At 33.8% G+C, this 16336-nt stretch overlaps 1 protein-coding gene across 10 annotated transcripts in view; it reads right to left on the bottom strand.

The window, feature by feature from the left end:
* Positions 1 to 16336, bottom strand: part of LRRIQ1 (leucine rich repeats and IQ motif containing 1) — a 232535-nt gene that overhangs the window by 132033 nt on the left and 84166 nt on the right. For 9 of the 10 annotated variants that reach the window (XR_007154269.1, XR_007154268.1, XR_007154271.1 and 6 more), the window contains exons 17-18: positions 13072 to 13282; positions 6632 to 6751 (exon numbers count right to left, since the gene is read on the bottom strand). Coding sequence is in view for 7 of the 10 variants with exons in the window: in XM_047868661.1 (XP_047724617.1) it covers positions 6632 to 6751; positions 13072 to 13282 (331 nt within the window). In the remaining 3 variants the exon portion in view is untranslated. Of the gene's footprint in view, positions 1 to 6631; positions 6752 to 13071; positions 13283 to 16336 lie in introns of those variants that run through there. The other variant, XM_047868667.1, reaches the window with a different exon arrangement.

The raw sequence follows: 16336 nt of genomic DNA, 5'->3' as shown, positions 1-16336 counted from the left end.
CTACTAGAGTGGGTCTTATGGGAAAATTTGCCATGTATACACAAGGACTACATATCATTGGGAGACAATTTTTTTTATAGGTTTCTAACATTTCTGCCTAACGTACAAGAGTTGTTGTTCTGGACTATCTTTTCAAAGATGTTACTATAGCTAATAGACTCAGAAGATGGAGATAGTCTTCTAGTGTTTCCCTCTGGGGCAGAAGGAAAAGTTTCTTTGCTGTCTGGTATAATTAAGATAATCATTTCCTCTGGATCATGGAGTGGAAAGGTTTGGTAGTAGCCCTTTTTAAAATATAAGGTTTCCTAGGCTTCGGATTCCTAGGGGGGAATTCTTTGGATTCCTCCCTGTGCAACTTGGGGGCAAAGGGGAACAGATAGGAGCACTAAGCTCCTCCTGCCTGATGTGACAAGTAATAAATGTCTTATTTCTTCTGCCAGCATACAGACATTCTGATACAGGGACTCCACAGTCATTTAATCATGACATCTTAAGTTGTAAGATGATTTTCAAATAAAGTGGTGACGCTGTTTGATGCATTCACTGAATCCTCAGTCCCCATGTCTCTATCTCTGCCTGTTCATTTTAGGTAATTTCCACACTGCACTTGCCAGTCATTGATACCTTCTTATTAAGTGACTAGTCATGATCTTTTCAGCAGCTGTAATGCAGTAGTTAAAAGTTTGTTGTTCTTTATTCCTAGACTGCTACTTAATGGTTGTTAACTCATTGGAAAGGAAAATAGGAAAGAAATAAGTATTAATTTGTAAATGTTTTCATATTCAATATATTAAATGCCTAAGGTGAAATAAGCAATTAGCAAAGAAGAGAAAGAAACGGAGAAAAGACACATGTACCCTCTGCAATTTGGCATTGATGTTCAGAAGTATATAAAAAGAAAAACTATGTAACTCATGGAAAGTGGTTGATACTACATTGTCACTCAAACCTATAATTCATTAGCCATCACAGTACTTTCATAGCCTGTTATGATACTCATTACTGTTAAGTAATGAGCATAAATAATCCTAAAGACTCAAGAGAAGCATTTAATTTCCCAAATTGTACAATAAAGTCATTACATATTACTAACTTCCTAGAAGATGAATGGTAAGAAGTTTTGATGCCAAGCTTTTCAAATGGCTAACTTTGAGATCTTTTCTATTAATGATTTATATGTTTAGTTTTCAAAAAAAGGCACATCTTTCTTAATTTCAAAAAAATAATAAAATAAAGCGGTGCCAATGAAAAAGAGGTAAAAATGTATTTTTATAGCATTCTATATATTTATGTATTTACTCACTGTTTATCACTTCAAGTTAAATGTAAGCTCTGTGAGGTTAGGGATCTTACCTGTTTTCTTCATTGTGGTGAGAACAATTCCTGAAATATTTAAGATAACTACTGACCTGAAATACTCATTTATAAAAATTTCATTCTGTCCATTTCATTCTGGCATAGCTTTAATTAGAATTAAAATTATCCTGAGAACATCTATAATTATTACATTTAAAAAGGAGCTGAAGGCACACAAGGGTAATCAAAGCATCGAGGACTTAAAAAGCCAAGATTCTAGAAAGTAGAGTGTCATGCTGATATGAATTCTATATTTCCCTCCACATTTTCCCTCAAGAAAATTCTTAATTTTATTAACAGGAAAAAGAAGCCAAGCAGAAATATGAAGTTTCTTGTAGCAGTTTCACTGGAATGAGGACACAGAAGTTAAAGTGCAGGGATGCCAAGGTAGTTAGGATTGGACTAAGATCCTCAAGAGAAAAGAGCCACAGAAATGTGAGCTCAAAGTAATGTATAAAATTCCCCTTCATGTGTTTTCCAACACCATGTAGAATATGTATAGGAGAGACACATAGAATCAAAGGGCAATAGGAATACCTATTGTACTAAAAAGCTGAAAAGGAACTTCTTCAGTCACTGGATGCTGTGAAGAAGGGGGTTAGAATCGAGGGACAAACAAGGTGAGGGTAACCTGGTAAATATGTCACTCTTAGTTGAGACACCATATTAGATCAGCCCCCAAGAGAAACCAGAAAAAGACCAGTCAATAAAGCTTGAAAATAAGCCTCAAAGAAACTCTTCCATACAATATCTGCCTGCAAGATTCAAATTAAATCCTCTTTAGAGAAAGAAAACACCTTTTGGGCTCTTTACACTTTTTTCATTCATGTCTGATACTTAATCAAAGATTGAATGCCAAAAAGGAGAACTAACTCAAAATACAAGAGATAAACAGTCAATAGAAATAAACCTACAAGTGATCCAGATGTTGCAATTAACCGAGAAAATTTTTTAAATACCATACTTTGTATATTCAAGAAAATATAGAAGATGATAGGAAACTTCAACATTTAACTAGAATTTACAATAAATAAGTAGAAATTCTGAAACTATAAAAAAATGGAATAACTAAAATTAAGAATTCAAAATATAGGCTACAAATTCTTAGGTAACTCAAGAGAGACAATTAGTGAACTACAAGATAGGTCAGTAAAAAACATGCAAATTAAAACACAGAAGCACACACACACACAAATAGATAACAATTCAAAACAGAGTTGAAAAGTCTAATGTGAAATGATGAGAAATTCTAACATATACATTTTTGGAAGCACTTTACCTCAAAGAAGAGAAATAATGAAAAAGATTAAATGTTTGAAATACTTGGCCAAGAAATTTCCAAAACTGGTAAAAGACATAAACCACAGATTCAAGAAGCCATTCAACCTCCTTACTACAAACAGAGTAAATACAAAGAAAATCACACCTTTGCTGAAAAACAAACACAGAAAATGAACCTTAAAAGTAGTCCAGGAGTGGAAGGATATCTTCAGAGAAGAAAATTAAGATTTAGTACTGACTTTTCAACGGAGTCTATGAAAGCCAGAAGCTAATGAAATAACATCTTTAAACACAAAAACTTTACCTAGAATTCTATGCCTAGAGAAGATATCTTTCAAGTTTTAAAGTAAAAGAAGTGTTCAAATGATAAAAAACGCATCTGAAGTTAAATAATTACTAAAACAAATCCTTCAGGGAAGGAAAATAAATGCAGATAGATGGAAGCATGTTAATGCAGGAAAAAAATGAAGTGCATGGAAAAACATAACCACAAACCAACAAGCTAATGAAGGGGGGAAAAGGAAAACAAACAAAAACTTGATTCATGCAAGAGAGGGCAATAAAAACCTAAAAAAATATACATAGAATACATACGACAAACAAAAAACTCATACAAAGATGGTATTGATAAATCTAATTATATTCTATAAAAAATATTAAAATAATTTGAATATGTTAATGAAATACTATCAGAATGGAATATAAAAATAAGCAAAACCTAATTATAGTCTTTTATGAGATAATAATTTTAAATATAAAACACAGAAATGTTAAATGGGAATGGTTAGAAAAATATCTATTACTATAAAATTACCAGCCAAAAGAAAGTTGTTGTAGGTATGAAATATCAGAGGAAGTAGCCACTAAGGCATTTGGTTAAAGAGGGAACCTAGAGTTAAACAAGGGAATTTTATTATGATGAAATGGTCAATGATCAATCACTTCCTATACAAAATGTGATGCCCTAATAATGTAGCTTCAAAGTATGAGGCAAAATTTGACAGAACTATAAGTTCATTTAGAGAAACCCACAATCATAGTAAGAGACTTTAGCATTCTTCGGTCAATAACAGAATTCTTCCTCCCAAAGTCACTGAGGACTCAGAATTTTTTAAAACCATAATTAATAAACTTGAAATAACTGTGATTTTAGTAACAATATACTTAAAATTCTTTTCAAATGCTCATGGAACATTTCCCCAAATATATTATATGCTGAGACACATTTTTAAGAAACAAATAAAATCAATATTACATCAAACTCTTTCAGAAAACAAAACAGAGGAAACATTTCCCAATGAAATGTATATGGCCAACATAACTTTGATACCAAAATCTAAATTAACAGTTTTATAAAAAAGAAAATTTATACATCCAAGTTCTTCTTGAATATAAATGCAAAAATTCTAAACAAATACTAGTAAGCCAAATTCAGAGATAATAAAAAAGACAATACATTACAGCTAAGTTGGTTTATTCTAAGAATATAAGAGTTAAAGTTTGAAAATCACTGTTATATGCATAAAAAGTATTTGATAAAATCGAACTCATATATGAAATCATCATCATCATCATCATCATCATCATCATCATATTAACCTCTTGGAATGGTAAAAATATGTTAAGGAAAGTAATTTCCTTAATCAAATATAGAGTTTCTACAAGAAACCTATATTAAAACTCTTACTTAGTGGTGGAATACTGAAAGCTTTCACCCAAAGACCAGAAGTTAGAAAATGATGAAAACTAATATCACCACTATTCAACATTTTACCGGAAATAGTAAATCAAAAACAAACAAATGCACAAACAAAACAAATAAAAGGCATAAGAATTGGAAAAAAAATTGTAATTGTTCTCAGATGACATGATGTGTATACAGAATGCCAAAGACCTGAGAGATAACCTACTAAAATTAATAAGTGATTTTAACAAAGTGGCTGAATATAAGGTCAATATACAAAAATATAATATCAGAAAATATCTGATAAATCTAACCAAAAATGTACAAGACCTCTATGATGAAACCTACAAAGCATTTTTACAGAGATTTTTAATGGCTTACATAAATTGTGGGATAGTCTATGTTCATGGATTTTAAAAAGTAATAGACTAAAAAATATTATTTCTCCCAAGTTGATTTATAGATTCATTTGACCCAAGAAGAACATGACCCCTCCTTCACACTATAAACAAAAATTAATTCCAGGTGCATCTAGATTTAAATGCTGAAAGCTATAAAGTTTCTAGAATATCTTAATGATCTAGAAGTAAGCAAAGATTTCTCATATAGCACAACAATTAATTTTTTTATTTGAAATTAGAAACATTCTGTTCATTAAAATTAACCATAAAGACAGTGAAAAGGTAAGCCACAGAGGTTAGAATATTTGCAAGGGAAAAGAGAGTAGTATTCAGAATATATATAGAACTTCTACAAATCAATAAGAAGAAAAGATATACAACCCAATGAAAAAATACACAAACACTTGATCATATCACAAAAGTGAATATCTAAATGGCCAATATGCATTTTAAAAGGTATTCAAAATTATTAACTATGACAGATGAAAATTAAAACAACAATAGCTATACCACCACACACCTACTGGAATGGAAGAAAAAGACATGAAAATACAAAGTGTTGTGAAGATAGAGCTCCTCTAAAACACCCATATTCTTCTGATAGGGCTATGAACTGATATAATCACTTTGGAATACCATTAGGCACTATCAACTAAACACAGGTGAATGTTAAGGCCCAGAAATTCTATTCCTAAAAGAAATGTGACTATGTACATCAGAAGACATGCACAAGAATGTTCATAGCATTTAGCTTTAATAGGCAATACTAGAATTAACAACAAATATCTTCCAATAGTAGAATAGATTACTATTCAAAGTGTATGTATTCAAATAAAAAAATGGTGTGTTCAAATAATAGATTTAAAAAGTACCGTACTCAAATAATAGATAAAAAGTGGGTATTTTCTTTTTATTTATTTACTTATTTTTTTGAGAGAGAGAGAGAGACAGCATGTACACACCTGTGTGTGCACAAGCCAAGGAGGAGCAGAGAGGGAGAGAGAGAATCCCAAGAAGGTTCCGCACTGTCAGGACAGTGCCCAACCCTAGGCTCAATCCAACAAATTAGGAGATCATGACCTGAGCTGAAATCCAGAGTTGGACACTTAACTAACTGACTGAGCCATCCAAGTGCACCAAAAAGTGGGTATTTTTAAGATTGGTATATATACAACTATACTCAACAACATAGATAAATCTTATGGACATAATATTACATGAAATAATAAGATTACATACTGTATGATTCCACCTATAGGAAGTTCAAAATAGGGAAAACTAATCTATGATGATGGAGGTATGAATACTGCAGAGGCATGAGGAAGTCTGGAGATGTTCATATGTTTTACATCTTCATCAGAGTGGTGTTTATGTGGGTGTAACTGTCTAGAGAAGAGGAAACAGAGTGAGTAAAACTAATGTAAAAGGCTAGTGCTCTGTATGATAAAACAGTGCTCGATTTGGTTGGAGCATTTGGAAGTCACAGAAGTGGTATGGATGTCTTTACACTTTGGTACCTTACTGTGGACTCTTACATGAACAATATAGAGGGTGTTCTCATTTTGCGAGGCAACAAAGAACTACAAAAGACTGTTGAGCAGGGCATACATAAGCTCAGAGTTGTATTTAATGAAGGATAACTGATAAACAAAACATTGTGCAAATCATTTTGTCAAAGAGTACACACAAACTCTTGTTAATATTCTCGGAGCACAGTCACATACTGTACATGCTTGTAGAGTAAATAAAGAGGATATTAAGAAATCAGAAGCATACCTTTTCAAGTGTTGTTTAAAATAATCTATGACATAGTGTTAAGAGGATAAAAATCTTAAAAACTGATTTAGCTCCAAAACAGTATACTAAACATTTTTAAGACCTATATTTATACGTTGTGGTTGGTACTTACTTCATCAAATGTAAAATCCTCCAAATTTATTTCTTCATATTCTTCTTCAGATTCTTCATTCTTAATAGCCTCTAAAGCTGTTGTCAGTTTCTTTCGCAAAAGGAAGCCCTTCCAAACTGCCTAAACAAAAATTTAAAGCATGTTATACAAGGTTATAGATCAAACTACAAACCAGATTCTCTGTGTTATCCCATTAGGAAGATAAAACATCTAAGCCCTTAGTTTAATGGCTCAATAATCTGTTTTTTGAACTTTATGTGACACTTAAAACTGTAAGATAAATTAAACAACTGCATGTGTCTAAAGTTCTGAATCTCAGGAGACTTTCCTTGTGGTAAGCAGAAAAGAATCTTTAAAACTCCCTCAACTGCACATGTAGGTCAACCAATCAATTATCTGACAATTCCTCCAGGACCCATTCTAAACTAAGAAGAAAGAGATACAAAGGAAACCAATTTTTCTCATTTTCAAATAATTGTGTATAAAATAAACTAACACACATTTAGGAAAATTTCAACATATACAAATGGCCATATTAGAAAGGTATAATCTTTTCCCATAACTATTAACTAATTTCATTTTTAAATAAACTAAGCACATAAAAATAGAATTAAAATCATTCAGATTCCTTAATAATCTTGGAGTCGAGAAAGCTTTCCTAACTATAACTCCAAGAACTCTGTAGCTTTTAAATAAGTACTTTTATATACTACTAGGGAGTGAGATCTAAGATCCATTAAGGATAAAAAAACAAGATAGAAACAAGTGTATATTCTATGCTGCCATTTTTATGCAACTTTGCATATAAATATACAATAAATACATAATTTATATAAACATATACACTCAAATATATTCATATATGTGGTTGTTAATATTTACAAATAAAAGTTATGAAATTAATTTTAAAAATAATTAAGTATAGAGGCAGAAAATAGGATGCAAGATATAGCAACAGAAACCAGACTTCTCTGAATATACCTTTCTTAGATTTGACTTTGGAACTGTGCACATGCATAAGATAACTATAAAACAAACAAATATGAAATAAAAAGGAAGTCCTGAAGAGATACAAAAATATATTTTATGCTGGGGGCATATACACACGGAAGTTATTTAAAGTGACTTTAAAATATATTTATTCCTAGTCAAACATACTCAAAAGACAAATTTAACTACAGAAGATACCTTAAATATGTTTTCAATAATCATATTGTTAGTAATAATATTGGTATTGTTATCATGGAAAATCTATATATGGAGAACTGGAATATATGGACAATAGCCAGAACATACATGACAATAGAAGTCACTCATAACCTCTGCAGCAACTAGCCTTGAAAGCCAAACCACAACCTCGGCAACAAGTAGCCAAGAATGGTCAAGATTTTGTCAATGACTGTCAGCCTCCCTACTTTTGTCCCTACTTCCAACTCAGGATCAACCAAAGCTAGCCAAATAAGCTTCCCAACCAATCACACAATATGTCCTACTTTCTAGCTGCCCACTTTAATACCTTCCCCCTCCCCAAACCCTCCAATTAGACCATACCTGAAGATCTTTTTTTCTCTCTCTCTTTCTCCACTAAAGGTTTCCTACTCTTCCCCCTGCCTTTGAGACTATGCCAAAGGCAACTGATAGTGGCTGAGTCCCTTGCTATAGCAGTCTCTGAATAAATAGCCTGTTTTTTTTTTCTTATTTGTATGGTCCTTATTTATTTTCACTAAGTATGTGCATGTGTACACAGATACAAACACAGATACACACACACACACACACACACACACACACACACACACACAGAAATGAAAGTGAAAAGGAGGAAAAAAATAAAGAACAATTATGTTAATGTTATTGGGAACCAGAAATTTCCATAGAAGAAAAAAGATGCAAATATAAAATCGAATAAGTAAAAATCCTGTAGTCCTAAATTTAATATTAAAATGTCAGTATGAACCCATGGTATACTTTTTCTTAAAAATATGTATTTGTAAGCTCCGTATAATGAAAAAACATCTAGAAACCATGACCATACCAGTAACAACAACACCTCTAAGATCCTAATTCACTCCTAAACCCAGGCTGGGTTTCTAAATATTATCCCCATTAAAGGAACCAAAGATCTTTGGGGCAATGTCTGAATCTAGGCCTGGCATAAAATGTAAGCAAAATGAACCTGAAACATAATGGCACATTAGAAAGCAAGGGAAGTTTTTAAAAACTACTGAATTGTATCACCAAAGCTAATTTGAAGCTAACCTGGCCAAATGAGGGACAATTTGAGCATCAGTAAGAGTAAATTTGCAATGGAATTAAACATCATATATTTAAAAATTTTATGTGTATATTATGATAGAACACATTATGGTGACCGCTGAAGGATACTGGGAAACCTTATTAATCTAAAACTTGGTAAAAAAGCATCAAGCATTTAACCTGCCTTTCCAGTGAATTGCACCTCAAGGTAAACTACATAGTCAATTAAACAAAGTTTCTCTCTATAGACATTTTTTGTTTAAAAATGAAGAAATTACACATAGAGTATCAATATTTTGCAAACTATTTACAAGAATTGACCTAGGCAATTATTATCAATGGTCACTAATATTCCTAAAAGAGAGGCAACTAGACATTAGGTGCTTCTTCACTGTAATACATACAACCACTTAGAGGTATTCATTTTTTAAACTTTTTTAAAAAATGTTTATTCATTTTTGAGAAAGAGAGAGAGCACGAGCAGGGGAGGGGCAGAGAGAGAGGGAGACACAGAAACCGAAGCAGGCTCCATCCAGGCTTTGAGCTGTCAGCACAGAGCTCGATATGGGGCTCAAACTCATGAACCATGAGATCATGACCTGAGCTGAAGTCAGACACTTAACTGACTGAGCCACCCAGGCGCCCCTGAAGTATTCTTGATAAAAAACAAAACAAAACAAAACAAAACAAAAAAACCCAAAATAATAGCAAATTTTATAACCTACTGTCAGCTTACAGAAAAAGAAGGAACCAAGAAACATGTATGTGATGCTATGGGGATACATTTGGCAAAACTCAGAAAGCAGAAAACTACAGGAGAAAAGACCTAGTTTCTTTAATAAACTGTAAGGAAAAAAGAGAGGGGGTTACTATGTATTTAAAAGACTTCTAAGTATTATTTAAACCAAAGGCAAAGTGATGACTTTATTTGTATTTTAAGAAAAATCTGTAAACAAACATTGATAAAACAATATAAATTTGAATATTGATTTGATATTTGGTGATATTGAAAAATAAGTTTCAATTTTTGGTTGGTAATGTAGTTCTACTTAAAGCAATAGGTCTTATAGAAATTCATACTGAAATATTTACAAAAGAAATGGTATCTGGGATTTGTTTCAAATAGTCTAGTGATGAGTGGGGAGATGTGGGTTGGTTACAGAAGATATCAAGGTGACATGGAGACCTAGGCAAAACAGGGTATAAAGGGAAACTTAAATCCAGGCTTTCAATAATAAGGATCAGCTCACTGTGGTTCACAACAGATCCAGCCCAACTCATCAGGGACAGGACTTCTCCAAAGCTCTAGAGTACAATATATAATGTGTGTCTTTCTGGTGTGGTATATATAGATACTTTCCTCCAGCCATCTCTGATCAGTTTATGAGAAATAAAGGTATTATAGATGTTCAGATTCATCTTCTAGCTTATTTGTTTCTGTCAAGATCTTAACTTTTCCCCAGTAATCCATCTACAATTAATTCATGTTTCTCACATATTCAAATTAATTCCCTGGCCAAGAAATTGTATCTATTTTCCCTCCAACTCCCATCAACTCCCATTCCCAAAACATACTATACACTTGTTCTCTCCTAAAGGATTACTTCGTAATCATCTGGCAAACAACGAGAGGGTGAGAAAGACCATGGGGCAAAACGTTAACATAAGGTAATTCAGGTATCCAGACCTTGCTAGCTCTGTAATCCTGACAGACAGCTGTCAAGGATGCCTCAAAACCTGTCTTCATTTCAGCCAACCAGAAAGGGAAAAGAATATGAAGGGATATCTGTGCAATGTTTAATGATCCAGACATGGAGGTGGTGTACATGTCTTTCATGTACAATGTATTGACTAGAACTCAGAAAAGGAGCCATACTAAAGTGCAGGAGAAGGTGGGATATCTAGTCTGGCTGTATGCTTGGAACAAGGGGAGAATGTGAGTTTTATTGAGCAGAGAGCAGCCTCTACCACATCCATCATAAAATGTTCATTTTGCTCCTTCTAAAGCCCAGGCTCTTTCTATTGCTTTGTGCTCTGCTTTCTAGAATGGTAAGTCAGTCTAGAATTCATACTAATACGAATGCTGTAAGTAACCAGATGACTGTACGCAAGAGAAGAGAAAATGAAACTGAGATCACTTCAGGTGATTTTAAATACCATGGTGTACAATAAAAGAGACTTGCTCTAAGCTGCAAAGGCTGAATTATGCTTACTTTTGTCATAGATACACAGAAGCTCAACAAAAGGACATTCATCAGAGATATCAGTCCCTGAACTAGACTGTTTCACAAAGCGATAAACTTCTGTTTCTTCATTGAACAGAATGAAGCAAAAGTTTCAGATCCACGTACCATCAATGCTGAACAAAGTATTCCTTATCAACTGATGACAGGAGGGAGTTTGGTCTGCATGATATATTCATTTCTCATGTTGCAGAATAATATTTTGAGATAGTAACTGAGGTTCTTTCTTTTCCTCAGAGTTTCCTTGAATCCATTGAATCCCCCCCACTCCCACCACCATTCAGGCATTAGTAATGTCTATGCATTGCCCTTAGGAGTACAGTTCAGACAAATTAAGTCAACTGAAATACTGAATATATTTATTAGAACCATAGCAAAGATAATGTTGAAAACTATGGCTTTCTTAGTAAAAGCCAGCAACTTAATTTTAAGGCTATTCCTCTAGTTGGTTATTCCAATACCTTGGAGGCATCCATGACTCCTTACGCTCTCTTACACACCACATCCCCATGAACTGATGTTATCAGCTCTACCTTCAAAATAAACCAACATATATTCTGGCCTGTGATTTTCTTACTGCTTCTACTGCAACACTCTGGCCTCATGCTACCATTATCCCTTGTCTGAATTACTGTAATATCCCCTAACTGATTTTGCTGCTTCTACCCCTGCCTTCCTACAGTATAATCACAACATAAAGGAAACTTGATCATGTGAGCCTACTGCTCAGATTCCTATAATATCTTCCCATGTCATTCAGATGACAAGCCAAAGTCTTTACACTGACTTATGATTTGTAAGTGTTACCCTTCTCCCCTCCATCACTGTCCAGTCACCCTGGCTTCTTGTTGCTCTTTATAAACACTGCAGTATGCTCCTAAATCAGTGCCTTTGATCAGATATTCCACTGTCTGGAGTGTTCTTCTCCCAGATAGCCAATGGCTTAATCTGTCACTGTAATGTCACGTTTTCTGGTCTTCCATTTCCATCATATCTAAAATGATAAACTTTCCCTTGATACTCCTGTCCTGTTTATCCTGCTTTATTTTTCCTCTTCGTACTTATCACTATCTAACATATTTATTTACTAACTGCACATCCCAACAGAATGTAAGCTAGTAAGATTTTTGTGCCAAGAAATATTTGTTGAAAGAATGGATAAAGGGAAACACTAATTTTTTGGTTACTCTCTTTCAATTCGGTACCATTATGTATTTATTTAGTTTATTTAGTTTATGTATTTATTTAGCATTATTTAGTTTTATGTATTTATTTAGTTTATTTTATATTTATGTATTTTTTTAGTTCTGCCTCTTCCACTAGAATGTAAATTCCATGAGGGCAGAGAACTTATACAGTTTGTTTATAGTTATGTTTCCTAAGCCCATAATAGTGCTTGACAAATAGTAGATTCTAAAAAATATTTGATGAATAAATAAATAATAGGATGAATGTGATTAGGTTGAACTTCACTTCAAAATCTGATCTTGGTGAGGTTGAATCAAGTCTATTCAATACTTGCTCCCTGAATTTCTCATTAAAATGTGTATTTGAAGAACTTTAACAATTATTTATAGTAGATTTTTAAACATGCTTCTAAAAAGAGGTCTAGATTAGGCCAAGTGAGAGTTGCTATGGCTAATCAAATGTTACCAAATGTGCCAAATGGCATATCTGATCAGAAGCTTTAAACATGATTGTGTGGCTCAGTTTGGCCCTTGGTCATGAGAAATGTATTTCTAAATTATACGCTACTCTTTCACCCTAGATACTAAGCACAGGCACAGCCAATCTATGGCCTACCTGTCACCTAACTAAGTAAGAAGCAAATCCAGTAGCTGTAAATCACTGACATCCATGGGTTGTCCATTATATAGAATTACTCAGTGAAAGATGACAACTACATCTCTCAGGACTATTTCACCAAAGATTAAAGCTAACCTGAATAAGAATAGCAGCCTTTTCCCTCTGTTCTTGGATATTCACGGTGTTTTCCCTTTTTTCTTCCTTTAAAATAGTTTTGTTCTTGATGCAGTCATTGGGTTGGAATGTCAGGGGTCCTACTGCAGCAGTATGTAGACTTGTAGAGAAATTAATCTGTCTGCGTACCATGTAACCACGCCAGTGTGCCTGGATTACCAAAGCTGCCATACTATTCAGAAGAGAAAAGAAAACATGGTTAGAACCCATAAAAACAGTTGTAGGTAAGAGGTCCTCATAAACTATATGTATAAACATGAACCGCATCAAGTATTATTTTAAAATAAGAACATCTTTTGTTAACAATAGGCACATAGGTAAAAATGGTATGGAAAACCTTCAAATCTGAAAAAGAGAAACGGGCCAGTAACTTAGAGAGGGATGTGAGGACTAGGGGGTTTTTGTTTGTTTCTTTTAAGGAGGAAAATAATACCAAGATTTTTGTATGATAACAGAGTATGTTGATCAAGTAGAAAGGGGGGAAAGTGATGATGTTGCAAAAAGGGACAATGCAGGAGCCTATGCTGAGTTGGCAACAGAGGATGTGATCTTCTTCACAGTGGAGAGACTAGCGTTGGACAGAAGGGAGGGCCCCCTCCACTGTAAGAGAAAGGACCCGTGAGGTTATTACTAGCTGCACTTCCCTCCCTGCCCATGACAAATATTAAATCATGCCCTTACAAACCCAGTAGTAAATTCTAACATTTTCCCAGCCTACATCTATTTGCCAATTTCAGGCACTGAATCAATCAATGCTTTGTTTTTTCCACACCCCCCTAGGCTGCCCAGCAACATTAGCAAAATTTGAATAACAATGATAGTAAGTGGGTTCTCAGTGTGCTTCACCTTTTAACTCTTCCTAATTGGATAAATTTCCCTTTTTCCACCCAGATTATTGCAGGAATATTATCAAGGTACTGAGTACCTAATTATTCTGTTTTAAGTGCTCTTTAAATTCCAGAGTTTAGTTTAAAAGGCACATGAAGGAGAAGTGATTCTTGCATATATCCCTTGCATTAAGACAGTTTTCAGTAATTTTATAATTATTGGCAATTCAAATGAAATTTTCTCCTTCCTCATACTAGTAAGTTTAAGGCAAAGTGGAATTGAGTCATAAACTCTGCCAGACAAGACCACACATTGTTTTTTCTCATAGTAATATATTTGTGGGAAATTAGGAATGATGTAACCATTTTTATCATTATTTTGCTTTATTATCACTATTGTTATCATCATCATAATTTTACTTAAACCCTGTAGAAGACTTCAATCTATTTTGCTATGAATAGAAAGTTAAAGTTAATGGATAAAACTTCTGACCTAAGATAAACTACTTGAACTCCACATGCTTAGAAAAAATAATCACATTCCAACAAATCATGTCCTTCTGTAGGGTAAACAGAACTATAAATTTTGCAATGGATTTAATTTATATTCAGTTGTTCAATTATCAATTCATTCTTTCTTCTTTTGAACAGAAACAAGTTAGGGAGTTTTTAAAGCACTATAATTGGTATTTTGGCTGATAAATAATCTGAAAATGTATTTATCATTTATAACTGGTAAAGAGTGAAAGGTTTGTAAGAAAACTCATTTAAGCTCAGACAGCATCTTGTATTTTTCTACAAACGCATACAAGTTTCACTGACTGTAATTGTAAATTTCTTCTAAAGCTCACCAGTCATTGAGTGCCTGAATTCCTCAGCCCAACATCATCAAAATTTCCCAAGGGAAACAACAACAGTGAGGGATCTTTTCCTCAGTTACACTAACACAAGGACTGCTTTTTACTACACTGAAAGCAGGTAAACATGATGACTTTGGGGCTTCCTGAATGTAGGATGTTTCCATGTTGAGAAAAACAGCTTGTATCAGAGGTGCCTACCATCATCACCATCACCATCATTATCTTTTTTTTTTTTTGGCAAAAATCATAATGATAAAATGCCCTTAGCATAAGAACACATGTAAATCATACTTAGGAAACATCTACACAACTGACAGTGAATCTTCCTGAAACACTGAATGGTGAGGTTCAGTAAATGCGTACATTTTCTTTTCTCATTATTCTTTAGGACCTTGGCTTGTCTATATTTTCAGTTCGCCATCCTTCCTTATTATCATCATTTAGTTATTTTATTGATAACAGATTAAGAAGTTCTAAATGTTGTTTATATGAAATTACAATAGGCAGGGTCTGGAGTGTTTGGAGTTGATGGGGTCAGAATATGCTACCTCAAAATATGGCATCCTGGTATACTAAATATTTTAAGCTGTAGGAATTTGAGAAACAGCATGTCCAGGAAGGACTTTTTGACCTTCACCAGAAGCAGGCCATAAGATCCTCCTGTGAGAGGTGTCCTTCATGTACCCAGAGAAAAGAAGCATTCTCATCTGAAGACGGATGACAAGAAGAATCTGAATCAACAGGCCTTGCTAAATTTACCCCAGTTTACTACACTTAGCTTATACCCTTTGCCCTAATTATATTTTCCACAACCTTCTATTCTTTGTCAAACCCGATACGAAAATGCTCAGGTTTAACTATTTCTTCAGGTCTTATTTCTTTAGGAAGACTTCCATGTCATGTGAAACATATTAAATACATTTTTATGCTTTTTTCTTATTAATTTAACCTTTTGTTTCAGGGATACCAGCTGAGAACTTAGAAGGGTGGAAGTAAAAGATGATATTTTTCCTCCCTTACAGAGCAAAAGTAATTGATTAAATAAACTGATGAAATATAAAGGAGGAAATATTAAAGCCACTTTTAAGAAAATTTAAAACATTTTTGCACTAGGGAATACATCTTAGTTTTAGCATATCAAACTTTTTTTTTTTTTTTTTTTTTTAATTTTTTTTTTCAACGTTTATTCATTTTTTGGGACAGAGAGAGACAGAGCATGAACGGGGGAGGGGCAGAGAGAGAGGGAGACACAGAATCGGAAACAGGCTCCAGGCTCTGAGCCATCAGCCCAGAGCCCGACGCGGGGCTCGAACTCACGGACCGCGAGATCGTGACCTGGCTGAAGTCGGACGCCCAACCGACTGCGCCACCCAGGCGCCCCAATATCAAACTTTTTAATATAGCTTTCAGAAAAGAAATCATCATTCACACTGACAACTTCTGAAAGAATAAAGACTGGGAAAAATAAGGTCAGCTACTGTAATTTTCTGCATTCTGCCCTATTCAGCACCTGTTATTTTAGGAAAAGCTAAATTTAAC

Source organism: Prionailurus viverrinus, chromosome B4 (assembly GCF_022837055.1).
Source record: "Prionailurus viverrinus isolate Anna chromosome B4, UM_Priviv_1.0, whole genome shotgun sequence".
NCBI classification, from domain to species: Eukaryota; Metazoa; Chordata; class Mammalia; order Carnivora; family Felidae; genus Prionailurus; species Prionailurus viverrinus.
Note: the sequence above shows the minus strand (reverse complement) of the source record. Positions and strands in the feature narration are given on the sequence as shown.